Genomic DNA, 26,855 nt, shown 5'->3' on the forward strand with positions numbered 1-26,855 from the left:
TGTCACTGACTTTGTTCACATCTGCATTGTAGCTTCTGTTTATTAAGGAAGTCCCAACGCAATGCTGGATCCGTGATTAAGGACGCAAGAAGCGTCTGAAACGCGTAGGCTTATCTCACCTACGATATTTCTCCTTACACTCCAGGACATTAACCTTCTACCAGGTCCTGTTTTAGATTTTATACAATTAAACTTGGAACTAGTTTCCATTTTATTTACATTCACGCTGGATCCAACCCTTCTTTTTTCCTGCTGGATCCGTGTGGGGTTGTTCAGATAGCACCAGTTTTCTCAGGTGCTCAAAATAGAGTCCCAACCCAGTTGAAGAAATAGAAAGAATTGTAAACGGCACACTCTTGGAAAGGTAAAGCAAATTTATTTAGATTTTTTCGTAATGCCAGTGGCTATATGTGCAACGTTTCGGTCGTGAGATCTTCGTCGGGCACTAAATTCCATGAACAAATACAGGATGTTTAATATTCAGATTTACAATGAAAGGCATTATAGAAAATATACACAAAACAGAAATGTGTACAAAGTTGGGTAATATAAAATAGGAACAGTGTCTAGCATCAAGTACCTGGGAGGTAACCCTGTTAGAGAAATATGTTTTGTTTGTTTGTATGTATATATACATCTGTACCTATGTATGTGTGTTCAAACAACAGGTAATAGTATATATCCTGACCGTATATACGTAGCAGTTGAGGAAACAGGTGGACATATCTAAAATAAGATAGCACAGAGTATCGGTAAATCTAGGGTTACACACAAGTGAGTTATATAAGGTGGGCCGTGTGGCCCATGTCCTGACAGTATCTAAGTCACAGTTGAGGAAGCAGGTGGACATTTCTAATACATAATATCACAGAGTATCGGTTTAATAAAGGGTTACACACATGTGAGATATACAGGGTGAGCAATGGGGCACATAGCAGAGACATTGGCGCTCCGGTGTGTGTCAGCTGACGTCATAGTGGGCGTCGGCGCATGCGCAATGGAGCGCACGGCAAGATGGCCGTGCATTCTACTGTAGTGCCTGCTCTCCCCTGATAAAAAGCAGGCCAGTGACAGGGATTACCAGCGCCACTTAGAGCGGCAAGCCGCCATTATGGATTCAGCACCAGCTATAACGCTAAACTAGTCCCCAGTACGGCTCAGGTATGTTATCTCTTACCTATGTATTTTGACTCCATGCTTATGCCTATCCAGCTATGTGCCCCATTGCTCACCCTGTATATCTCACATGTGTGTAACCCTTTATTAAACCGATACTCTGTGATATTTTGTATTAGAAATACCCACCTGCTTCCTCAACTGTGACTTAGCTACTGTCAGGACATGGGCCACACGGCCCACCCTATATAACTCACTTGTGTGTAACTCTAGATTTACCGATGTCTACCTGTTTCCTCAACTGTGACTTAGCTACTGTCAGGACATGGGCCACACGGCCCACCCTATATAACTCACTTGTGTGTAACTCTAGATTTACCGATGTCCACCTGTTTCCTCAACTGCAACGTATATAAGGTCAGGATATGTACTATTACCTGTTGTCTGAACACACATACATATGTACGGATGTATATATATATATATATATATATATATATATATATAAAACATATTTCTCTAACAGGGTTACCTCCCAGGTACTTCATGCTCTGCACTGTCGCTTGATGCTAGACACTGTTCCTATTTTATATTACCCAACTTTGTACACATCTCTGTTTTGTGTATATTTTCTATAATGCATTTCATTGTAAATCTGAATATTATACATCCTGTATTTGTTCATGGAATTTCTATACAATACTAAATTACCTGTATATGTTTCTTTAGTGCGCGACGAAGGTCTCACGACCGAAACGTTGCACATATAGCCACTGTCATTATGAAAAAATCAAAATAAACTTCACTTTACCTTTTCAAGAGTGTGCCGAATACAATTCTTTCTATTGCAATGCTGGATCCATCTTATGACGGATTCCACTGGCACCTAGCAATGCGGTCTGTCGTATGGACATATAGAACAACTCTGCATGCAGCCTCCAACGCAAATGTGAACAATCTTAACTCCTGGGCTGGGCTGCACGGACAACTGCGTTACTACTTATTGAGAACTTCATCTAGAGAATGATAAAAATATGTGAAAGACTAAAAACTGATGGCAGATGAGCACCCTTAGCTATATCTTATGAGAGCAGGAGTGGCAACAATTCTTTTTGAAAATGTACATTTTTGTCAGTAAAGGGATTCATTGAAGAAGGCAACATTTGAGATAAATAAGAGTCTTGTGTGGGGGGAGGGAGGGGGCTTCCCCTTTTATTTCATTATTATTGAAATGCCCTTGCCGATATTTCTTATTTTTTAATGGAAAAATTGAATCACATGTTAAGATAAATGTCAAAGGATGTTTCTAATCAGGGCCGCCACCAGGGCAGTACAGGTGGTACTGATGCCAGACAAACAAGGGGCCCAACCTCACCTGTGGTTGCCGCCCACCCAGAACATACCAGTTGCTGCATAAGAACTGTAAAATGTCACTTATAAAATAAAAAGGCCTTATTTATTAGGCAATAATATGCAAACCTAGTTCCCAACATGGTGCCCTTCAATTCAAATAAGTGTAAATTAATAGGGCCAAATTAGTATTATGTTCAATTTTCCCCATAAACCCTCTAAATATATGTTATGTTCTAGAAAGGCTGCATAAAGAGCATATTATTTCCCTTCATTTTAAAATCAGTGGGTCTGGTGCCCACCAAATATATGCAATAGGGTACAACATGAGGGTTGACTGATCTAACAGGAAATTCTGGGTCCGTGACCATTTTCATGTGTGGAGCCATATATTTTTATGTGCAATTTTTTTTAACTATAGGAAAACCCTTTACGCAGCATTTAAAAAGAAAAAGGCCCAAAAAAGAAATACATTTCTCAGTTCTACTTCCCAACCTTAGTGGATCCCTGCGAGTGATGTGGCATGATATCATAGTTGCCTTGATCGTGATGTCATTGTGGAGGACACATCATCTTACTATTATGTAGACGCTGTAGTGATAGGAATCCACAGACACTGGCAGCAGAGGGACCAAAGAAAACAAAACTCTCCTTCTTTACCTCAGTTAAAAGAGCAAATATATTGTGAGTGGAAAATGTCTGTACTAATTGGTTTCTCTTCCTACAGACCAGATTCATACTGTATTATTTATACCAGCTGGTTGGTCAGATTTTGCAGTGGGTAGCCTACGCTTCCTTTCGCCCACACAGCAGTAAGAGTTCTCCTAGAGTGGTCGTGTTATCTAATGCTCAAATGCTGTCATCTCTGAGATGTATGAATTTGATTCCCCATCTTACCATGAAAAAGGCATTTAGGTGATCCAGGATGTTATCCAATGACATGCAGTTGCGGTTAAACATTGTAATAAGGAAGGTACATACTGTTGCCAGTGGTCATTTAATAACTATATGTGCATATCCACTCTTATAAGAATTGCAATAGCATAATATTTGGATGACAAAAAAGACAAGATACAGCATGCAAATCCTCCAGCAAGCTCATATGTAACCTGTACGCCTTTACATTGTTTCTGGGCCATAGAGGAATAAAAAAGTTGAGTAAATTTGTAATGACTTACCTAGCACTTATCCTGAGTTACAGAGTTGCATTCACAATTCATACGGTTATTGTTGGAAACAGTTAAAAACATTAGACAAACTCTTATGAGCTTAGCTGAGCTCCTAAAATGTAGTGGGACAGATAGTTTTTCCTACTATACAGATTACTACACAGTGTTTGGTTTTCGTGTAGAGACTACAATTCCCTGAATGCAAATGTTCGAAAGAAACTCTGTGCAGGCAGCAAAGAATGCTGGGAGATTTTAGCTCTGAAGCCATAGAAATGTTAATGCTGCTCGGGGCTATAATACAGGGTTTAACTAAATAAGGCAATGTATTTACAAAGGTACTCAACTTTTTATGTAGATTAGTTCTATATGTAAAATGGTTCTAATGAAATCTTAAGCTTTAAGTAATAGTAAGAAAATACAGAGTTGCAGATTTAAAACCATAACAATATAACAATTTTGGCTGTTTGCATAAAAGATGACATAGATGTTGTAATCTTTAGTTCTCATTTACTACCTGGACGTATTTCAGTCCAAAAAACACAAAGCAAGGCATGAGGACAAGGACAAGATTCATGCACCAGAGAATGGTGTTTTTTTTGTTCTTTTTCTTGCATTTAATATCTTGTTTCAAGATGCAGCAGCGGAATCTCAAGCAAAATTATCATGGTGAGTTTATATTGAAAACAATTAAAATCCCATCGTTACAATGGAAGAGATATCGTATATATGTCTCTTACATTACATATATTAATATATGTTTATGAGCGAAGGACAAAAAAACAGCACAGCAGGCAGATCAGTGCTGATAGTCTTAATAAAAAAAAATGCCTCTGAAGTTACAAAATCCATCTTGTAAGGGAGGCTTTTTATGAGAAAGATAAAGCGAGTTAGTATATGTAAGTCTCCACATTGCCCTAAGGGTGCGGAGTCGTCGGCTGTTTTCATACATGCAGTACACACAGTTTATGTATGTCTCCACAAACAGTGTACATGCAGGTGTGGTATGCCATGTGCATGGGGTGTGGTGTGCCTCATGACCAGTTTGCCATCTGTATACAATGAAATATTCCAGTTATGAGCGGAAAACCCTGAAAGAGAAAAAAACACTCATTCATTATTCTAAAATATTTTTTTCGGGTATACAAATGATCGATAGATAGACATGGTAGATAGAGATAGACATGGTAGATAGAGGTAGAGATAGAGATAGACATGGTAGAGATAGAGATAGACATGGTAGATAGAGGTAGAGATAGACATGGTAGATAGAGGTAGAGATAGAGATAGACATGGTAGATAGAGGTAGAGATAGAGATAGAGATAGACATGGTAGATAGAGGTAGAGATAGAGATAGACATGGTAGATAGAGGTAGAGATAGAGATAGACATGATAGAGGTAGAGATAGAGATAGACATGATAGAGGTAGAGATAGAGATAGACATGATAGAGGTAGAGATAGAGATAGACATGGTAGAGATAGAGATAGACATGGTAGAGATAGAGATAGACATGGTAGATAGAGGTAGAGATAGAGATAGACATAGTAGGTAGAGATAGAGATAGACATGGTAGATAGAGGTAGAGATAGAGATAGACATGGTAGATAGAGGTAGAGATAGAGATAGACATGGTAGATAGAGGTAGAGATAGAGATAGACATGGTAGATAGAGGTAGGGATAGAGATAGACATAGTAGATAGAGGTAGAGATAGAGATAGACATGATAGAGATAGAGATAGAGATAGACATGATAGAGATAGAGATAGACATGGTAGAGATAGAGATAGACATGGTAGAGATAGAGATAGACATGGTAGAGATAGAGATAGACATGGTAGAGATAGAGATAGACATGGTAGAGATAGAGATAGACATGGTAGAGATAGAGATAGATAGATAGATAGATGTGGTGCATTAGTAACGAAATAAACATTAATTGTGTTTCAACAGACCAGTATATCCATTTAAAGGGGTTGTTCTAACATCTTTAATTGATGGCCTATCCTTAGGATAGGTTATCAACATCAGACCGTAGGGGGGTACGACTCCCGGCACCCCCACCCATCAACTGACTGAAGGGGCCACAGCGTTCGTCACCACGGCCTTTTCAGTGTTACCAGGCACACTTGAACGGGTTTGAAACTGCAATCCCAATCAAAGCTGCTCCAGATGTGTACATCGATGTGCCTGTAAACTGGGAAAAGGCAGCGGGGACGAACGCCACGGCCTCAGCGATCGGCGGGGGTATCGGGAGTCGGACCTCTACCGATCTGATATTGATGATCGGTCCTAAAGATAGGCCATCAATAAAAAAATGTCCAGACAACCCCTTTAAATATGGCATCACACACCCAGTTTTCCTGGCAGTTTTTGTGGCTGTTTTAAATGCAGTTTTTGGTGGCAAAGCCAGGAGTAGATTCAAAAAGAAGAAAAAGTATAAAGAAAATACATACTTCACTATTTTGTGTCCACTCCTGTGTTTGGCTAAAAAAATACTGATCCATAAACTGCACCAAAAACTTTATCTAAACTGTGTGTGTGACCCTGGCCTTTGCAACTTTTTTTTCTTCATACTACTATTTCTAAATATGATACAATATACTTTAGATAAAAGGTTATTGGGCCTTTAAAATATAGCACGACAGATTTGGTTATCTCACACAGCCCACCCTTTCCCTAATAAAAAAACAAAAAACACTCCATCGATCAACTCAGCTAACGTTGTTGGGGGAAGTTTTATCTGGCCACACATTACATGGCACAAATTCAAATGGTTCGACCATGTAATACAAGGATCTGATCTGCCTTAGTGGCTCTCTGCTCTGGCTAATCCTGAGTGGGGAATAAACCTCTATGACGTCCATATGCTTTAAGAGGGCATATAGACAGGGGTTGTCTTAAGGAGACAACCCTTTTAAATACAAAATAATGAAATTTTGGGCCAGATTTCCTAAGACTGGCATTTTATATTTATTAATCGCATCTTGTGCCTGACTTTGAAATTTACAGCACCACATCGTAACCCCATCTCCTTTTAAAACAATGCCCCCTTTTTTAAAAGGGCCGGACGTGGCGTAAATATGGAAAAAGTCGTACATTTTTGCACAAAAAGCTGTGCTTAGATTTGCAACTTTTTTCAAAAACTAAAGTGGCATCAACATTTTAATAAACGAGGGCCTTTGTCTTGGATTACTCTTTTACTCATGACCTAATTGCATTTCCTATTGTGTATAATCTTGTCCTGTGACCTCCACTCTTACGAATGTGTTCTTAGCCGTGGAGGTCACATAACAGCTTGTCCATGCAGAGTGTGATGATGTTGCCACATCAAACCCAGAGCAAACAGTAATGTAAATAACAATATATAATATGTATAATCCATTAAACTACTAAAATAAAACAAATTGAAAAATGTCACAAGTTTCTACAAACCTAGACTGCTACTCACTCGTCTGTTTCCTTTTTGCTTTCTTCAATAAATGCAATTGATTCCGATCTGAGACGATTTGTGACCTCATATGTCCGTAGTGTCACGCCAAAGATGTCTTCATGATATCGATTGTCATCCTGTAAAATAAATGACAATGAAATCATAAAAAAGTCTAGAGTTTCAATTGGCAAGTTTGACCAGTCTAAGGTGCTTTGCAATATGTGAATTTGATTATATAAGAAGCTGCTCTAAAAGGAGATCATATTTGCTTATTGCCATACAATTATGTAGCAGAAAGTATTGTTGAGAAATATTCTGACACTTTGGGAAAAGAGAAATAAAGCAATTATCATACAAATCTTGTTATGCCAAACTGAATCACCCAGTATTGTAAGTATTGTACACAGTTGGGAGTTCTATGCGCTCACTCACCCTCAGTTTACTGATGAAGGCTCCAGCCTCTTCAGTGCTCATGTTCCCACAATGTTTTACAATCTGTTGAAGACTTTTAAGAACATCTCCAGCCATAGTGACGTCACCACATACAAATATGTGTCCTCCCTGGTCCTTCAGGGCTTTATAGGTCACCTCCGGGAGCTGTTCACGCAATACGTCTTGCACATATTTCTTAAAAAGGGTCAAAAAAATGATGAAAAGCTTTTTTACAATATTTATTGTATAGCAATATGTCTATCCAATGCTGAGCAAAGTCCCTTCAGCCTAGATGAGCTACAAAGTCAGATCTTAGGGTATGTTCACACAGGCTATTTTCAGCCGTTTTTTGGGCCGTACATGTCCCGAAAAACGGCTGAAGAATCGGAAGCAGAACGCCCATCTGCCCATTGTATTCAATGGGAAATACGGCGTTCTGTTCCGACCGGGTGTTATTTTACACCTAATTTTCAGATAATGGCACGTAAAAAGAAGTGCATGTCACTTCTTGATCCTTTTTGGATCTGTTTTTCATTGACTCAATAGAAAAACAGCTCCAAAAACGGGCATAAAAAACGTCGCAAAAAACACTAGTTTGATTAAAAAACGGCTGAAAATCAGGAGCTGTTTTCCCTTGAAAACAGCTCCGTATTTTCAGCCGTTTTTTGTTTGCCATGTGAACATACCCTTACGCATTAGAAGTGTATGTTACTTGTAGTGGTAATCTTGTGTGCACTTCAAACAACATATCATGATATCTGTGTTTTTACATAGGACTGCAGGTAAACCTTCTGAGTTATCTGAACTCCGAGAGCTATCATAATGAACAAATGATGCAAACCCCAAAGAGTTAAATGTCAGATTTTGTTGTGTTACATCTGTACAATATACAAAGATAGGAACCACCACTGTACTTTGATGTTCTGTTCATACCCAATCAGATGGGATGTGTCCCTCAACAACATCCGCACGCTCCTCTCAATTTTTTTGTGACCATTCTGATGTAGACGGCATTCTATTATTGCATTCTTCTAAACTGGGAATATAATGAATCAGAGACGCTATATGTGATAATGTAATATTAGAAGACACCAAGTAGTCGTGTAACCATATAAAAGCAAAAGGCCGCAGATTTTTTTTTTATATGGGTTACAGAACTCCAAAGTGACTTCTAATCTGCTTTATAGTTAATAGCATGGGGGGACATTGTTCCCTAAAGTGCGCGTACAAGCTGCTGCAAAACCAATTTTTGAGAATTCGCCATTGATTTATTGATATGAAACACCCTCCTTTTGGTTGTATCAGCTGTGGTGTGTATTATATTGTTTTGCAGCTGGAACACAGTACTGTACAATACATCTTCCATCTGCTGAAGAATGTCTTTTTTTAAAGGAGAGGGAGCACTTAGGCCCCATGCACACGAACGTAAAAACGCCCGTAATTACAGGCCGTAATTACGGCACATTTTTACTGGACCATGGACTTCTATTGGCCACGGGTACCTCCCCGTATGCTTACGGGAAGGTGCCCGTGCCGTTGAAAAATATAGAACATGTCCTATTTCAGGCCGTAATTACAGCATGGGCAGGCCCATAGAAGTCTATGGGGCTTCCGTAATTACGGGTGACTACGTGTGTGCACCCGTAATTACGGGAGTGTTGCTCGGCGACGTCAGGGGATAGTCACTGTCCAGGGTGCTGAAAGAGTTAAACGATCGGCAGTAACTCTTTCAGCACCCTGGACAGAAACTACCGATCACAATATAGATCAACCTGTAAAAAAAAAAAAAAGACGTTTATACTTACCCAGAACTCCCTGCTTCTTCCTCTAGTCTAGCCTCCTGGGATGACGTTTCAGCCCATGTGACCGCTGCAGCCAATCACCGGCTGCAGCGGTCTCATGGACTGCCGCGTCATCCAGGGAGGTCGGGCTGGATGTCGAAAGAGGGACGAGTCACCAAGACAACGGCCGGATAAGTATGAATTTCTTTTACTGCGGAAAGGGCTGTCCCTTCTCTCTATCCTGCACTGATAGGGAGAAGGGCTGCCGATTACTGCAGTTCAATTTTGCAGCGAAAACGTGCCCGTAAATACGGGTGGAATACTGGTGACACCGGACCCGTATTTACGGGCACGGGTCCGTAAATACTGGTGCAATACGGGTCGAATACGTGTGACCAAGGACCCGTATTTATGCCAATATTTACGGGAAGAAAAAAATACGTTAGTGTGCATGAGGCCTTAGGCTGGATTCACACGAGCATGTTCAGTCCATAAAGGACGGAACGTATTTCGGCTGCAAGTCCCGGACCGAACACACTGCAGGGAGCCGGGCTGCTAGCATCATAGTTATGTATGACGCTAGGAGTCCCTGCCTCTCCGTGGAACTACTGTCCCGTACTGAAAACATGATTACAGTAAGGGACCGGTTTCCTGCAGCGAGGCAGGGACTCCTAGCGTCGTACATAACTATGATGCTAGGAGCCCGGCTCCCAGCAGTGTGTTTGGTCCGGGACTTGCGGACGAAATATGTTCCGTCCTTTATGGACCGAACATAATCGTGTGAATCCAGCCTTAGTCAGTAAATCAGTATATGTCAGAGGATAAGGAACTTCCTGCAAAAACCATCTGTGACAGACTGCTTCTGCAGGGTGAGATGGGCAGTGCCTATGTAGTCAGGACTCCGGCGCTGTTCCTGATGTCCATATTTGGACAGTGATGTCAAAAGCTTCCCCAGGGCCAAAGTCCAAGGGCAGAGCTATTGCATTGCAGAAGCTCCTGACATTACTGTCCATATAGTGTTGTCAGGAGGGGTATACGTTTTGGTTTTTTTGCGGGATTTCTCTGGATGCAATAGCACAGTCTACTATGCTATTCCATCCTTCAAAAAAAGGTAAACCCCATACACATGAGTTATATTGTAATTTGTTTTGAATTTTCAGTGCGCAATTCGCACCGAAAATAGGAGCGTTTTAGCCATGTGCCAATTTAAAAGCAAATTGTTCTTCTATTACTCTTCCAACCTACATGTATTTGGTCTTATTTTTTTTGTTTTGGTCTTGTTTTCCTATCGGTCAGCGCTGTGTGGCTACGGTGGGCCTGTGGGCCCACCGAGCTTAGGGGCCAGTTCGCAATTGCGACCATTGCGAGCCCTAGATCTACGCCACTGGATAAATAGATAGATAGATAGATATGAGAGAGATATATAGATACTGTTCACCCTCTCCAGACAGCCTGCCAGGAGAGGGAGACGTTGCAGCAGGTCTGCGGGAGGGCAGGGATGAGGGGGGACCGCGAGGGGGGGTTTGGCATACGCCAGGCTGGTTTGGATTGGCATACTTTTTACTTTGCTTTATCAGAAAGTGTAGTCTTCTGCGCTTTCCTATACAGAGGCATACAGTAAAAAAAAAAATGAAAACGTGTGGTATTCGTTTTGTTTACAAAAGGAATCAATGGGCGGCATATGCCACTGCATGCCTATACAGTGGCATACTGTACCTCACTGGCTTCCATCAGACCTTGGGGAAAATATGAACAGAGACTTAGATGCAATATTGGGGAGTCTCACATTTAGCTACCTTTGGTTTATTTGGTTCCCGGGAATATGCTGTGAACAGTTCTTTAAACACGCCTTTGTTCTTTGCAAGCATTGCCTCTTCTTTGTAGATATGATCAATTTTTGATTCCCGACATCCAAACACAAGGATCATTGGACAAGGTTTCAGTCCTAAAAATATATAAATCAATCACCTTTGCTCAAAAGAAGCAGTGTGTGTATATTGTAAAATCCAATACAATGTGATATAGACCACTTTAACTTTAAATGACTGCAGCCAATCTTGGTCAGGTGGTAGAATAGATAAATACCCTTAGGGTATGTTCACACATAGTGTTTTCAGGCGTATTTCGGGGCGTTTACACCTCGAAAAACGCCTGAAAAAACGGAAACAGAACGCCTACAAACCTCTGCCCATTGATTTCAATGGGAAATACGGCACGTATTTTCGGACGTTTTTTTAGTAAGCGTGTGAACATAGCCTTAGGCTGTGTTCACACATTGCGGTTGTGTAGCACTCAACATGTTAAAAACGTTTTACCTCTAAATACCAGGCGGCCAATATCCGCTTTGCAAAACCACAGGAATTCATGGTAAAACTATAGCAGTTTTCGAGCATGGTCTTTGACTGTGCAGCACTAAACACAGCCTAAGGGTGTGTTCACACAGGTTATGTTCAGCCAATTTTCAGGCCGTAAACGTCCTGACAAACGGCTGAAAAATCAGAAGCAGAACGCTTACAAACCTTTGCCTATTGATTTCAATGGGAAATACGGCGTTCTGTTCTGACGGGGCGTTTTTTTATGCATCGTATTCCAAAAACGGCACGTAAAAGGACGCCCGTGAAAAAGAAGCCGTTTTTCATTGACTCTATAGAAAAACAGCTCCAAAAACGGCCGTGAAAAACGCGAGTATGATTAAAAAAACTTCTGAAAATCAGGAGCTGTTTTCCCTTGAAAACAGCTCCGTATTTTCAGACGTTTTTAATTTTGTGTGTGCACATACCCTTATACTAAGCAGAAGAGCAGGTGTTACCCATTGGCTGCAGTGTAGTTCTCTATAAAGTATATTAGGGTCACAAATCCATCTGTTAACATTTCTGATGATGTCGGAGGTTCAAATTATTCTCTGCCTCTCTCCTTCTACCATGATTTACACTGCAGCTTCGCAGTTGTCATGTTGTCTTCTGAGTATAAACCCACTGTTCCGTCACTGCCCTACTCCCACAAACCCAAAATTAGGTTTTCTACACATATGTATAGTGAGGCAGTTGAGCCTCCATAAGGAGTTTCCGTTTATCAACTACTTTTGAAATGATTATGAATGAAGGGAAATAAAGATAAATTTATAAACAGTGAACATTTCATTCGTTATGGAACCATACCATACATAAGCTTGTTTATGTAATAAATACGTTACCTTTTTGCTGCATATCATTGAGGCGTTGTTGCCAGAAGCTCCTGAAAGGTGCAATGCCAGTTCCAGGACCAATCAAGATGCAGGGTACATGTGGGTCTTGTGGCATATGGAAACTGGATGCTCTAATGATAAGAAATCAACATTGAGGAGATTTAATATACTCAATATGGTAATTACTCTTTTCACTATGCAATAGAACAACAGTACACAACCAAATTGTTAACAAGGGAAGTAATAGTCAATTTGCATGGTTATTAAGTCTATTGTATAATTCGCTATGTTAAATCTGCATTAAGTGTATATTTTCTTGCAGTGTTCATATGAGTTTACTCTAGATGCTCCGGAACCTACCACATACAAAAACCTAATCATAGGTCTATGGCTTCCTAATAAATGGTTCTAGAATGTGTGTTTCCAAGACATTGAAATTTGATTTTAAAATAACTGATGTGTGTAAGTACGGTACGTGCAAAAAGCTATGGAATATTCCAGAATGACATAAATAAGAGTAAATGAAAAAAATTGAAGCTAACTAACCCTCTTACAAAACAAGGTACCACTTCATCAGTCTGAATTCTATTAAGCCAAGAGGAGCAGACACCATGATGTATGGGACCATCCCCATCTGAAAAACAATAAGAAAAAGAAAACATAAAGACAATATATACACAAACTGATAGCTAGATAGATGTAACAACTGGGCCGCTCCGCTTAGTAAGGGCACTCCCTGACAGCACGGACAGATTAGTAATGGTTATTGCTATAGCGACACAGTTCTTATAAGTGAAGGGTTAAAATGGTTGAAGGGAAGGGGACAGTTGTTATTGGTGGTCGAGTATCAGGTACTCATCCCTAGTTGTATATAGGCCTCCTCTCATAAAGGGTTGGCCTCATCCTCCCTCAATCTGTATCCCACCCTGTTTTTGTATGTTTGGAGATGGCTGTTTGTTTTGTTTCCTATTGTTTGAAGTCACAATTCGCAGTATTATGGTAGTGTTGGTTGGACCATGGGGCGTTTCATGCCGCTGGGTGACAGGGTATGGGCGTACGACCCCATTGGTAAACTATCCAGGTACTGCAAAAGGTAATGAATAAAATGCACGTCATTTATTTATAAGAAAGGGGGCCAAGGATATTTCGTAAGTGGTGAGGGGCTCAGTTTCCTGCAGTCTTATTACAGCTGAAAATATTCAGTTCTGGCAAGGGTAACAACAAAACGAAAAGAGAATTCTGTTTAAATTCCAAATTTGAGAGGTTTGAGTGAAAGAGGAATTTCACAAGGTGTTCATATTAAATGTATGTTCACTAACACTACTCTCCTATCCAAGAAGGGGGACCTAATGTACCCACAAATCATGCTGAAATACACTCTATTTATTCATGCTAACATACTGTATGTATACACTCTTCTAGGCAGTATTTTCCGTATGAATCCTTAAGAAAAAACTTCTGTGTGACTGGTGGAGGTACAGTATGGGCCCAATGCAATCTATGTGCACCGTATTATGGATCCATACAACACTTATTCAGAATATGGCGGTGTGCATGAGGCCTTACCCTTTTCTTGCTCCATTTACTTTCACGCCATGGAAAGCTGAATTTTAAATGTGACCAACATCACTTTATGCTTCTTAGTCAATCACCTATGTTCCATATTTGTAATAATTTGCAATCATATAGTTGTCGGGATCACTATTTTCATTGTGACATCTACTTGTCCATAGAAATGTATGCTTTTGTAGTTTCAGCATCAAACTATTTTTAAGTAATTTTTTCATTACGTAAAAAAAATGTAAGGAAAGATTACCTCTTGTACGATAAGACACAACCGCAACAGTGAGGTGAACCTCATCAGGGTACATGTCAGGAGATGAGCTGATGGAGTAGTAACGAGGTTGCAGCAGTGGTAGCTGTGTAAGCAGGAGAGATGATGGCATCTGAACTGAGGGGAACTCCTCTAGCACCTCTACAATGGTGGGGTTCTTGTACCACTTCCACTGTTCATACTCTTGTAAGCCCTTCAAGGTCAAGAAAACGTAATTTGTTACCACAGAAAAAAAAAGAACAAAATGAAAACCGTTTTATTTGTGAGTTCTGAGTTTATTATCATAACTAGAGTTATTTCTATGGTTTCCCCGAATTCCATAAAAAGGGCCATTGGTTGTCTTAGTGCTTAGTGCCCATTCCTCAATTGACTAATTTGCCAGGGGGGCTGATACAACAACTGCTCATTTCTTTTTTTCCCGTATGTTCTTTAACAATGTGGGTTTTCCTAATATATTCCTTAGGCCTTATTCAGACGAACGTGTATTACGTCCATGCTACGCGCGTGGAAATCACGCGCGTCGCACGGACTTATGTAAGTCAATGGGGCCATTCTGACAGGTCGTGATTTTCACGCAGCATATGTCCGCTACGTAAAACTCACGATATGTCCTATACTTGCTCGTGTTTTGCGCAGCAGGCACCCATTGAAGTCAATGGGTGTGTGCAAATCGCGCTCGGCACACGGAAGCACTTACGGGTGCCGCGCGTGATTCGCGCTACAGTAGTAAAAAAAAAAATTATGAACACAGAAAAGCACCTCCTGCTTTTAGGGTATGTTCACACGGCCAAATTTCAGACGTATACGAGGCGTATTTTGCCTCGTTTTACGTCTGAAAATAGGGCTATAATACGTCGGCAAACATCTGCCCATTCATTTGAATGGGTTTGCCGACGTACTGTGCAGACGACCTGTTATTTACACGTCGTCGTTTGACAGCTGTCAAACGACGACGCGTAAAAATACAGCCTCGTCAAAAGAAGTGCAGGACACTTCTTTGGACGTTTTTGGAGCTGTTTTCTCATAGACTCCAATGAAAACAGCTCCAAAAACGGACGTAAAAAACGCCGCAAAAACGGCGTGAAAACGCCGCGAAAAATGCGAGTTGGTAAAAAAACGTCTGAAAAGCAGGGTCTGTTTTCCCTTGAAAACAGCTCTGGATTTTCAGACGTTTTTGTTGACTACGTGTGAACATACCCTTATGTTTGTAAACATAAAAACAGTGTCATAATGATGCCGGCTGCACGAAAATCACGCAGCCACGCACCATATACAGATGCCACACTGAACGGCAAAAACGGACAGCGCAAAACGGACACATTCATGTGAATAAGGCCTTAATGCCATAACAATAGCTACTATATATGTACATATTAGTAGCATAATACATAATACATAATATATAGTAGTTTAACGCTAGTTTTTGATATTATACCATATGTCTCCTTTGTTAGTATGTATATTAGATTGTATTATAAACTTATAATTTCACCTTGCTCAAAATCTCCAGGCTTTTTTTCTCTTTCTCCTCGGTAGCAAGACATGCAATTTGCTGCATAAGAAGTGGGGTGGGTGGAGTGGTGATATCCAGGAAATATTTGAGGGCTTGAAATATGGTGCATGGAGGAATCCTCTCCTCTTCTGTCCAATTACTGATTACACCTGTAGAGATTATAACAGATTATATCATGAAACTCGTGTACTTTTTGTCGTTTTTATATTTTTTAAAAATAATGCATTGTGAATATTATAAAGAAGTGTGACACATAGCAGACAATGTATTTTTTAAGAAGAACTATGAGAAGTAATACAAAAATTATTTTTTTTCAGTTATCATCAATTGTAGTTCCTGGCCTATTGAAATTCTGTGTGTACACACTAGTGTGAGCACAACCTCCACCAAAGATATAGCTGAAGATATAAAGGTCCAAGACGTAAAAAGCCATGGGAAATATAAGTATGTTAATGTGGAAATGATAATTGGCTTACCTAGGGCTGTATTTCTTTCCTCCAAGATCTCTACCTTGACCAGCTGATTTACTGGAGGGGCATCTTCCAACCTCTCAATCAGGGCATTGACCAGATCATCATGGTTACCAGGAAATATTCCCAAATGGTCTCCTGGTTTGTAACTCAGCTCTTGGTGTCCATTTGTGTGTAGTCGGAGGCATATCGTAGATCGACTACAAGGAAAATGTTGTTTATATTTTATTAGACTGTGAAAAAATTAGAAGGTACCTGTAGAAAAGAAACGCTATGGTTGCTCTTTTGAGGGAGGTTGGTCCCATTACCCTTTCCCATAGGTGATGTGAACCTTTTCAGAACTCCCTTCTCCACAGCAAACACAACGTCAGTAAACATAAGAGGAACTGGCATAGGCATCACACTGCCCTTCTCTCACACAAAGGATGTGTGTGTAACGGGGGGAAAGTGCTAAAGAGGAACTCCTGCTCAACATAGAACCAATACAGGGCCTTTCTCTCTATGGCAGTATTGTTCGAGAAAGGATGTATCCAGCACTCGTTATAGTAAAACTTCTAGTTTATTAGGTCATCTTTAAAACACGACAAATTAAAATACAGTACTATAAGGACTATAGTCGGAGGATGGCCATTAACAGGTTAATCCCATACAGTAAGTGATAATGCTAATTTTTATGTATGAATTATCAATTTTCATCAACCATGAACAATAATTTTATCACGGTTGGTTTTACACTGGGCAATTATTGTTACAATTATTTTCGGAATTGTGATCTGTATGTGTAAGCAAGCCTTTAGTAACACTCTTTTTAGATCAATTCTACAATTCTTTTTATTGAATTCAGGTAGAATTGCATGTACAGTAAACATGAAATATGGTTGTGTTAATGAGAAATTACCGTACTTATTGTACCTGGATTTTGTACTTTGCAGATTCTGTTGACCTAGCAGCCTGGCACCATACACCTTCTTTCTGTGAATACTGTAGAGGGCTGGTAAGATAGAAGTATATGATTATAAATATGATATGGATAGTATATAAATAATATTAATTAGAAGGAAATGTTAACCGCAACATTAATCAGCACACACTTTATTATACATATTTTATGACTCTGTCCACTTTCTCGATAGGTTGGACCATTGTAGGCATTGTCTCATCCTCGACAACCCCTTTCTGATTGCAGCCATAGCGGTGATCAATGCTCATTATAATGGAGGAAGCCTCAGCCAGACAGACATTACCCTTGCAGCAGTAGCTCCAGGGGAAACGTAGTATTGCATGGCGGTCATTCAGATTGTGATACATGGATGGCTTCGGTCCACCAGAGTGGGAGTCACTCCTACAGAGCAGCTTTCAGTTCTGTGTCATAGAGCGGGTTCCAGTGATAAGATGTCCGTGAAAAAGTCTTCATGAGGCAACGCCTTTAACACCTTATTACTTAAAGGGTATCTGTCAGCAGTTTTGAGGCCTCAAAACTGCTGACATGGTGATATGGCATTGTTAACATACCTTTTTACATTGCATGACCGAGAAACCGACGTTAGATTCCCCCGGTGTGGCAGTTGCAACTGCCACTCTCTGCTCTGAGTGACGGATTTAGCAACCCATTAGGAGACCGCTAGAGTTGTCACACAGAGCATAGGGGCGGGGCTTGCAGCGTGCAGTGCAGAAGAACTTACACATCAAGTGCCCGCCTTACTGGCACTTGCAATCCCTGCGTCAGGGTAATTAAACATAATTTTCTCGGTCATGCAACTTGCATGACCAAGACAAAAGGTATGTTAACAATGCCCTCCCCCTCTCCTATATCACTCAGTTTTCAGACCTCAAAATTGCTGACAGATTCCTATTAGTAAACATAGTAAATACTTAGTAAACACTTACTGATAGCATGAATAATTGTAAAACATGCTTAAGGGTCTGTTTACACTGGCATGATAAGATATAAACGCATTCATGACACATATGACAGATTTGATTAGATCCCTTTTATAATGGATCCTTATGGATTCCATTGACTTGTAATAGGTTCATCAGGTTTCCGTTTTCTATAACGGGTAAAGCATCCGGCTACACTATTCGGCCTGTCAGAAACCTGGCAGAATGGAAAGAAGATGCTAATGTGAACAGAACCTAATACAGTAAATGGGACAGTACAAATGTCATGAAATATTAAAATGAGATCTTATACCTTGTGTAAGCTCTGGAGCCTCAGCCACAAAGCTGATCCGATACTTGCTCCTCTTCCAGCTTCGGTCATTGCTAATGAGTGAATTGTTTGCTTTTTCAATATTCACATCATCTCCCACACAAAAGACGTCACATGCCGCCTGTGTACAACATAAACCAGAAGTAGCCTATGTTATTCTAAGTCACATAGTACCCATTAAACAAATAACCCAGCTCTGGAAACACCAAATACTGATATCCAGTCCAAAGGATTATCATAAATATAAAATGAGGGCAACAAACAAACGCTATTTTCTTAAAGATACCTTATATATGTCATATATATTACCCCAATATTTTCCACAGTGAACAGAAAGGAGGTGTTTTTACTAGGTATTATTTACAGGCAATCATGTTAGATCCAAGAACGCAACAACCATAACAAGAAAATACATAAAACTAAAATATTTTACCTTAAATACTTTTTTAGCCCACGTTCGGAAAGATTCCTCTTGTCCACATAGTTCATCTCCCTCTCCCATTTTTAAGATTCGTTCTCCCCCCATCTCTTCTAATAGAGTATCCACAGCTCGGGCAAAGGCACAAAAATGTGGGTAAGCTCTTGAACCAAGTCCGAAGACTGAGAATCTAGAGTAATAAAAAATTTAAGTATGAACGCAAACTCTGCAAAAAGGTACTCAAATACATTCAAATGAGGTTGAAAATAATATAAAGATGAACCCTATTATGCCGCGTGGGCCATATACAAGTGTTTACTTGTTTTCTATAGCCATATACTGTACCTATACTTCATGCTATTAAAGGGGTTGTCTAAGGGTAGAAATTGGAGGCATATCGCTAGGCTATGTCACACTAATGTGCTGTGGTGGGTTCTGACCACTGTGACCCCCTCCCCCCCTTCACAACTGACAGCCAGAAGGAAGTGGCATGGCGATCGTGAGAGTGAAGTAGCATCGGAGCTAGAAAAGTGCCAGGCCACTTCATCTTCTGTCGACTTTACTCCGTTTTTTCTGAGAGGCCGAAATGTTATATATAGACTACACTGGGGCGACCATGCAGCCTCTGAAGAAAGGTAAGTAAGGATTATAAAAACCTTTTAAAATACTTTAAAAACAAAACAAAACATTTTAAAATTGCTCTTAAAGATTTCCCTAGATCAATATATTCACTATATTAGCAAACTCCAATGTTTCTCTTGTCCCCTCTTGCTATGCTAATTTCTATGATAGATGATGGTGAATTTTTGTGTCAATCTAAATTTGTTCGAATTTTTCACAATCGTGGATATTTTAAACACGTGTAGATACCACGGTATATTTATTTCTTTATTTATTTTTGTAAAATGACACAAGGAAAATAAAAATTGGGTTATTGTCTTATTACTAACACAAATTATAAACTACATTAACCCCTTAAAGAGGCTCTGTCACCAGATTTTGCAACCCCTATCTGCTATTGCAGCAGATCGGCGCTGCAATGTAGATTACAGTAACGTTTTTATTTTTAAAAAACGAGCATTTTTGGCCAAGTTATGACCATTTTCGTATTTATGCAAATGAGGCTTGCAAAAGTACAACTGGGCGTGTTGAAAAGTAAAAGTACAACTGGGCGTGTATTATGTGCGTACATCGGGGCGTGTTTACTACTTTTACTAGCTGGGCTTTCTGATGAGAAGTATCATCCACTTCTCTTCAGAACGCCCAGCTTCTGGCAGTGCAGATCTGTGACGTCACTCACAGGTCCTGCATCGTGTCGGCACCAGAGGCTACAGTTGATTCTGCAGCAGCATCAGCATTTGCAGGTAAGTAGCTACATCGACTTACCTGCAAACGTCGATGCTGCTGCAGAATCATCTGTAGCCTCTGGTGTCGATGTGTCCTCGCTCGTCTGACACGATGCAGGACCTGTGAGTGACGACACAGCGTGATCTCTGGAGAACACGGCTGTGTCTGCACTGCCAGAAGCTGGGCGTTGTGAAGAGAAGTGGATGATACTTCTATGCACAACGCCCAGCTAGTAAAAGCAGTAAACACGCCCCGATGTACGCACATAATACACGCCCAGTTGTACTTTTACTTTTCAACACGCCCAGTTGTACTTTTGCAAGCCTCATTTGCATAAATACGAAAATGGTCATAACTTGGCCAAAAATGCTCCTTTTTTAAAAATAAAAACGTTACTGTAATCTACATTGCAGCGCCGATCACATGCAATAGCAGATAGGGGCTGCAAAATCTGGTGACAGAGCCTCTTTAAGGACATGGACTAGTTTGCACATTCAGGACGCAGCCCGATTTTTCGAATCTGACATGTGTCACTTTATGTGGTAATAACTTCGGAATGCTTTTACCTATACAAGCGATTCTGAGATCGTTTTCTCATTATACTTTAAGTTAGGGGTAATATTTTGTCCATACATTCAGTATTTTATTGTGAAAAACACCAAAATTTAGCGAAAAACTGCAAAAATTTAGATTTTTCTAAATTTAAATGCATCTGCTTGTAAGATAGATAGTAATACCACACAAAATAAATGCTAATTAACATTTCCCACATGTCTACTTTATATTGGCTTCGTCTTTTGTACATCCTTTTATTTTTCTAGGACGTTACAAGGCTTAGAACTTTAGCAGAAATTTCTCACATTTTCTTGAAAATTTCAAAAGGCTATTTTTACAAAGACGAGTTCAGTTGTGAAGGGGTTTTGAGGGGCCCATACAATGCAAACCCACATAAATCACCCCATGTTAAAGTATTCAAAACAGCATTTAGAAAGTTTAAAAGTTTATTAACCCTTTAGGCGTTTCTCAAGAATTACAGCAAAGTAGGGATGAAATTGACAAATTTAATTTTTTTTGCAGAAATTCATTTTTAATCTTTTTTTTTTTCTGTAACAGAGAAGGTATTACCAGAAAAATGCAACTCAATATTTATTGCCCGGATTCTGTAGTTTTTAGAAATATCCCACATGTGGCCCGAGCGTGCTAATTCACTGAAACACAGACCTCCGAAGCAAAGGAGCACCTAGTGGATTTTGGGGCCTCCTTTTTATTAGACTATATTTTAGGCACCATGTCAGGTTTGAAGAGGTCTTGTGATGCCAAAACAGTGCAAACACCCCCAAAAAGACACCATTTGGCAAACTACACCCTCAAGGAATTTATCATGGGGTATAGTGGGCATTTTGACTCCACGTTTTTTTTGCTGAATTTAGTGGAATGAAGCCGTGAAAATGAAAATCTAAATTTTTTCCAATAAAACGAAGACATTTTCTATTTTTACAAGGTAAAAAGGAGAAAAAGCACCCCAACATGTGAAAAGCAATTTCTCCATATTACGGCAATACCCCATATGTGGTGATAAACTGCTGTTTGGACACACGGCAGGGCTCAGAACGGAAGGAGCACCATTTAGCTTTTTGACCTCAAGTTTTGCGGCAATGATTTTCGGGTGCCATGTCGCATTAGCAAGGCCCCTGAGGGACCAAATCAATGGAAACCCCCCAAAAGTGACCCCATTTGGGAAACTACACCCCTCAAGGAATTTATTGAGGGGTATAGTGAGCATTTTGACCCCACAGGTTTTTTGCTGACTTTAGTGGAATTAGACCGTGAAAATTAAAATCAAACGTTTTTTCTAATAAAATGTTGACATTTTTAATTTTTACAAGGCATAAAGGAGAAAAAGCACCCCAACATTTGAAAAGCAATTTCTCCCGATTATGGTAATAACCCATATGTGGTAATAAACTGCTGGCAGACAATGTGAAAATCGCTCTATTCTGATATATCTTTCCCCTCTTCTCTCTTGCCAGTGAACTATCCTCTCATTTCCATTTAGACTCTCAGCTCTACAGTCTTCAGCCTTCCTAATTGCCCTTTAATCTCTTCTGTGAGATAACATTTTGTGTACTGAAATCCCGTTACTACCTCCCCAATTTCTGAATCAGATAGCTGCAAAAGAAAAGGTCTCCATTTTTTAAAGAACCCTGCCGTCTTTTTCTCTTTAGATGTAATTGCTTCATTTCTATCTGATTGGAGGCAAACTTTCAATTGTTGAATCAGCTGATCCATTGTGGGTACGCTGGATTCCAGCCACATCCTTAAGAGACACTTTTTGGCCACCACCAATATCACATGTGCCAATGGCGGCACATATGAAAGAGTCCCCTCTTCCCCTGTCTCCAGTGAAGCCACCGAATGAAAAAGAAGCAGCATGGGTGTCTTCGTTAGGGTACATTCCCAGAGTTTTCGGATATAATCAAGTATTACATTCCAGAAGTCTTGTGTATTAGGGCATAACCAGATGCCGTGATATAAATCAGTGTGTTGCTGGTTACATTTGGGGCATGCATGCATTCTGTTCGGATTGTTAGCGTTTGCTGGTATGTTAAAAGCGTATATAGCCGCATGCATCAGTTTGAACTGGGTCTCCCTCCATATTTCATTGATGACATGCTTTCTCACCACATTCCATCCTTCCAACATGTGTGTGTTAATGTTTGGTATCTTAAGAATGCGTCTCCAGTATGCAAACAGGTCTTTCGAGTTAAGTCTCACATATAAATCTTTAATTGTTTTATACAGATCTGATAATGTGTTCCTAGTCTGTCTTTCCCCCACCATCTCATCAAATCGGTTATCGATCACTTCTCCTTCCAGATTCCCCACTCTGGTAATACAAAACGATTTGACCTGCAGATATTGGAGATAGTGTGTTGGTAATATACCGAATTCCTCTACAAGTTCAAGTAACGTTTTTAGTCTGGGTTCTGAGGCATGTAAGATATGACCCACTGTTGCAATGCCCTGCTGTTTCCACTTATTAAACAGGCTACTGGACTGCCCCGCCGGGAACTCTACATGTGACCATAAAGGTAAGTATTTTGACAGTCGGAAGGATAGACCCTGCTTTTTCCTCACTTCCTTCCAGCACATAATAGTGTCTCTCAGCACTACAGAACCCTTTACATGTTGCGGAAGAGCGCCCAATTTGGTATGTAAAAGAGCCACGAGGTCACATGTTCCCGCTAGCTCCGCTTCTATTGTGTAGTTAGAATAGTGATTTGTGTGGTGTATCCAGTCCAGGACATGTCTAAACAAACTAGCAATGTTGTAGCCCCTCAAATGTGGAACATTCATCCCCCCCTGCCAATGATATCCTTGCAATTTAACCAGTGAAACCCATGAGCGTTTCCCTGACCAAATAAATTTAGATATGGCTTTGTTAAAAGCTTTGACCTCCGTATATTTCAATAAAAGTGGCAAGGTCTGTAGCTGGTAAAGTAACCTTGCGAACGAGATCATCTTCACCAGATGACATCTGCCTAACATTGAGAGCGGCAGGGAGGCCCATCTGTCTAGTTCTGATTTTATTTTATGAAATAGTGGTCCGTAGTTTAGGCGATATAAAGATCCCGCAGTACTCCCTATCTGAATCCCCAAATATGTAATGTGGGTTTTTGCAATTTTAATTCCTGACTTTTGAATTTCCAAATCTCTTGAATGGTTATGGGGTGTTAATCCCAGCAACTCACTTTTGTTTGGATTAATTTTTAGTCCCGCAAACGTCCCGTACTCCCGAAATAATTCAAAAATGTTTTGTAAGTGCTGGGCTGGGTTCTTGAGAAACAGCAAGATGTCGTCTGCGAACACTGCAGTTTTCACTTCAACTATTCCCACTTGTATGCCCTCAAACTTTTTTCCATGCTCCAAAGCATGAATTAAAGGTTCCAGTGCTAAGTCGAACAATAACGGTGACAAGGGGCAGCCCTGCCTCGTTCCTTTATGCAGTTTGAACACTGGTGACCTGACTCCCGGTGTGCATACCGCTGCAGTGGGATTATTATACAGAGTGTTAAGGTATGTTCTAAATCCCCCCTCGATGCAAAATTTATCCATGACCATGTTCAACCAACGCCATTCCACATTATCGAACGCCTTTTCAGCATCTAGTTGTATGAGTGCTGCCTTTTGAAATAACGATGGCCGGGCCTTAATCTCATCCATCACTCCCAGGACCTTCCTTATATTAGTAACAGCCGCTCTGCCCTTGATAAAGCCAACCTGTGATGGTCCTATCAGACACGGCATCAGCAATGCAAGTCTGGCTGCCATAATCTTAGATATTAGCTTGATGTCTTGGTTTATGAGTGAAATGGGTCTATATGCGCTTGGCTGCAATACATCTTTCCCTGCTTTCGGGATCACCTTTATATATGCCGTGTTGGCTGCGTGTGGAATATTTGCACCATTCAGCAACGAATTGAAGTAATCCAACAGTGTCGGGGCTATCTGTTCCTGCAATATTTTATAAAATTCTGCCGGGTAACCGTCAGGTCCCGGCGCCTTCCCATTTGATAAAGCCGCAATAGCCGATTGCAACTCTTCCATCTCTATTGGAGCATTTAGGTTTTCCAGCTGTTCCGCTGATAATGCAGGTAAGTTTATTTGTGTTAAAAACTGTGCCCCTGCTATATCCTTTGTCGTGTTAGTAGTTTCGTATAACCTTTGATAAAAGGAATGAAAAATTTTGTTTATCTTTCTGGGATCAGCGTGAGTGACACCTCTGCAATCTGTCAAACGTGTAATGTGCGTGTGTGGTCGGAATCCTCTGGACAATCCCGCGAGCATTTTCCCTGCTTTATTGCCGAATCGGAACAGTTTAGCCTCATAGATAGATCTACCCAATCTTTCGTTTTTTTCTAACCATGATTCGAAATGTTGTTTGGCTTCTACCCACTTCTTCTGATTTTCCGGAGTCGCATCTGCCAGGAAATTAGAATAGGCCCCCCGTAGAATGTCGCTACATTCTCTATATTTTTGAAATGTTTGCTTTTTCTTGTATGTCATATAAGATATCAGTCTCCCCCTTAGCACCGCTTTGGCCACTTCCCAGTACAACACTTGGTCAGTTCTATGTGCTGCGTTATCAGTGTCATATTCTAGCCACCATCCTTTTAGCATTGTTTGGAAGTCTTCTTCCCCTGCTAGTGTTGATGGAAACCTCCACTGAAAATCCCCCCCTTTAGTTTGAGTGTCCATCAGCACTAACCTCACCGGTGCATGATCCGATATTACCATATTGGTGATGTCAATTTGGTCTATTCTCTGTAGTAAACTCGAACTCAAAAAAATGTAATCTAACCTAGACCACGATTGATGGGTCGGTGAGAAATAAGTAAAATCCCTATCATCTGGATGTGAGTATCGCCATCCATCACTCAACTGTGTGTCATGTGAGAGATCTGGCAAAATATCATCAGTGGCTAAGTTCGTAGTGGGGACCTTTAGTTTTCTATCTTCCGCTACATGCATGACTGAGTTGAAGTCACCTCCTACTATCTTCTGAACACAGGTGTCTGCTAGGATTGTGGCCTTTAGATTTTGAAAGTATATGCGATTGCTGGAGTTTGGTGCATACACATTATATATACTCAATTTGCCCATTTGAGTATCCAACAATACATGTAGCAATCTTCCTTCAGTATCTAAGGATTTCGAGCGTAATGTGGCTGTGAAGTTTTTGTGAACTAGCATTATTACCCCATTTTTCCTGCCTTTTGCTGGGGATCCATGAACTTCTCTCACCCAAAATTTCCGCATACGAAAAAAGTCTTTCTCTTCCAGGTGTGTCTCCTGGAGAAGAGCCAGATCCGCTTTTAGTTTGCTGAGATGTCTCAAGACCAAGGATCGTTTATGTGGGGACTGGAGTCCCTTAACGTTCCATGTCACTACTCTCATAAAACAATAGAATGTATTGTGTTACAATAGTCGATTTCATCCTATTTATAGAGTCTGTACTGTGGTATATTTCACCGTCTAGTTCCCTGGTAGAGAGATGTGAACGTTCATTTAAGCCTTCATATGATATGTGTATATGTCTGCCTTTAACCCAACAACCCCAACTATGGTAAACTCCCTTCCCCCGGCTCCCCCCGGGGCCCCCCCCTTTCTCCCACCTTTACTTTTGTGACTTCTCTTTTTTCTGACATGTGTCCGTCTCGAACCTGCCGTCAGATGTGTTTATCGTATAACAAGCTTAAACCATAACAATAACAAGATACCTTTTGAGATGCATTCACCTCTTACTTGAACTGGCATTTGCAAGTATAGTGACACCCACTTATAACTAATGTCTTCCCCATCTTGTCAGGATCTATCTGTCCACTCAACAGGAACAATTAGTAACAGTCCCGTGACATACTCACTGCACGTTCTACCCTCTTGGCCCAACATAATCTTGCCACCTCTGGGTCTCTACCCATGTCTCGGGGTTTGATGCAGTCTCTTTTCTTTGGGAGACGATCCACTTGTATGGGCTCCATGCTGTTGTGAGTTTCCCGCTGAGGCTTCTTCTGTACGTGTTAGAGGAGTAGATTC

General features: G+C 40.5%; 1 protein-coding gene across 4 annotated transcripts in view; it reads right to left on the reverse strand.

Moving 5' to 3' along the window:
* Nucleotides 1-1,889: 1,889 nt before the first annotated feature.
* Nucleotides 1,890-26,855, reverse strand: part of NOS1 (nitric oxide synthase 1) — a 344,514-nt gene continuing 319,548 nt past the window's right edge. For 3 of the 4 annotated variants that reach the window (XM_075835268.1, XM_075835278.1, XM_075835262.1), the window contains exons 18-29: nt 18,927-19,101; nt 18,476-18,614; nt 17,194-17,272; nt 16,288-16,481; nt 15,791-15,960; nt 14,281-14,491; nt 13,011-13,098; nt 12,474-12,595; nt 11,077-11,225; nt 7,500-7,694; nt 7,086-7,204; nt 1,890-4,723 (exon numbers count right to left, since the gene is read on the reverse strand). In XM_075835268.1, coding sequence (XP_075691383.1) covers nt 4,708-4,723; nt 7,086-7,204; nt 7,500-7,694; nt 11,077-11,225; nt 12,474-12,595; nt 13,011-13,098; nt 14,281-14,491; nt 15,791-15,960; nt 16,288-16,481; nt 17,194-17,272; nt 18,476-18,614; nt 18,927-19,101 — 1,657 coding nt within the window. In that variant the 3' untranslated portion in view covers nt 1,890-4,707. Of the gene's footprint in view, nt 4,724-7,069; nt 7,205-7,499; nt 7,695-11,076; nt 11,226-12,473; nt 12,596-13,010; nt 13,099-14,280; nt 14,492-15,790; nt 15,961-16,287; nt 16,482-17,193; nt 17,273-18,475; nt 18,615-18,926; nt 19,102-26,855 lie in introns of all 4 variants that reach the window. The other variant, XM_075835287.1, reaches the window with a different exon arrangement.

This window comes from Rhinoderma darwinii, chromosome 1, assembly GCF_050947455.1.
Source record: "Rhinoderma darwinii isolate aRhiDar2 chromosome 1, aRhiDar2.hap1, whole genome shotgun sequence".
Lineage (NCBI taxonomy): Eukaryota > Metazoa > Chordata > Amphibia > Anura > Rhinodermatidae > Rhinoderma > Rhinoderma darwinii.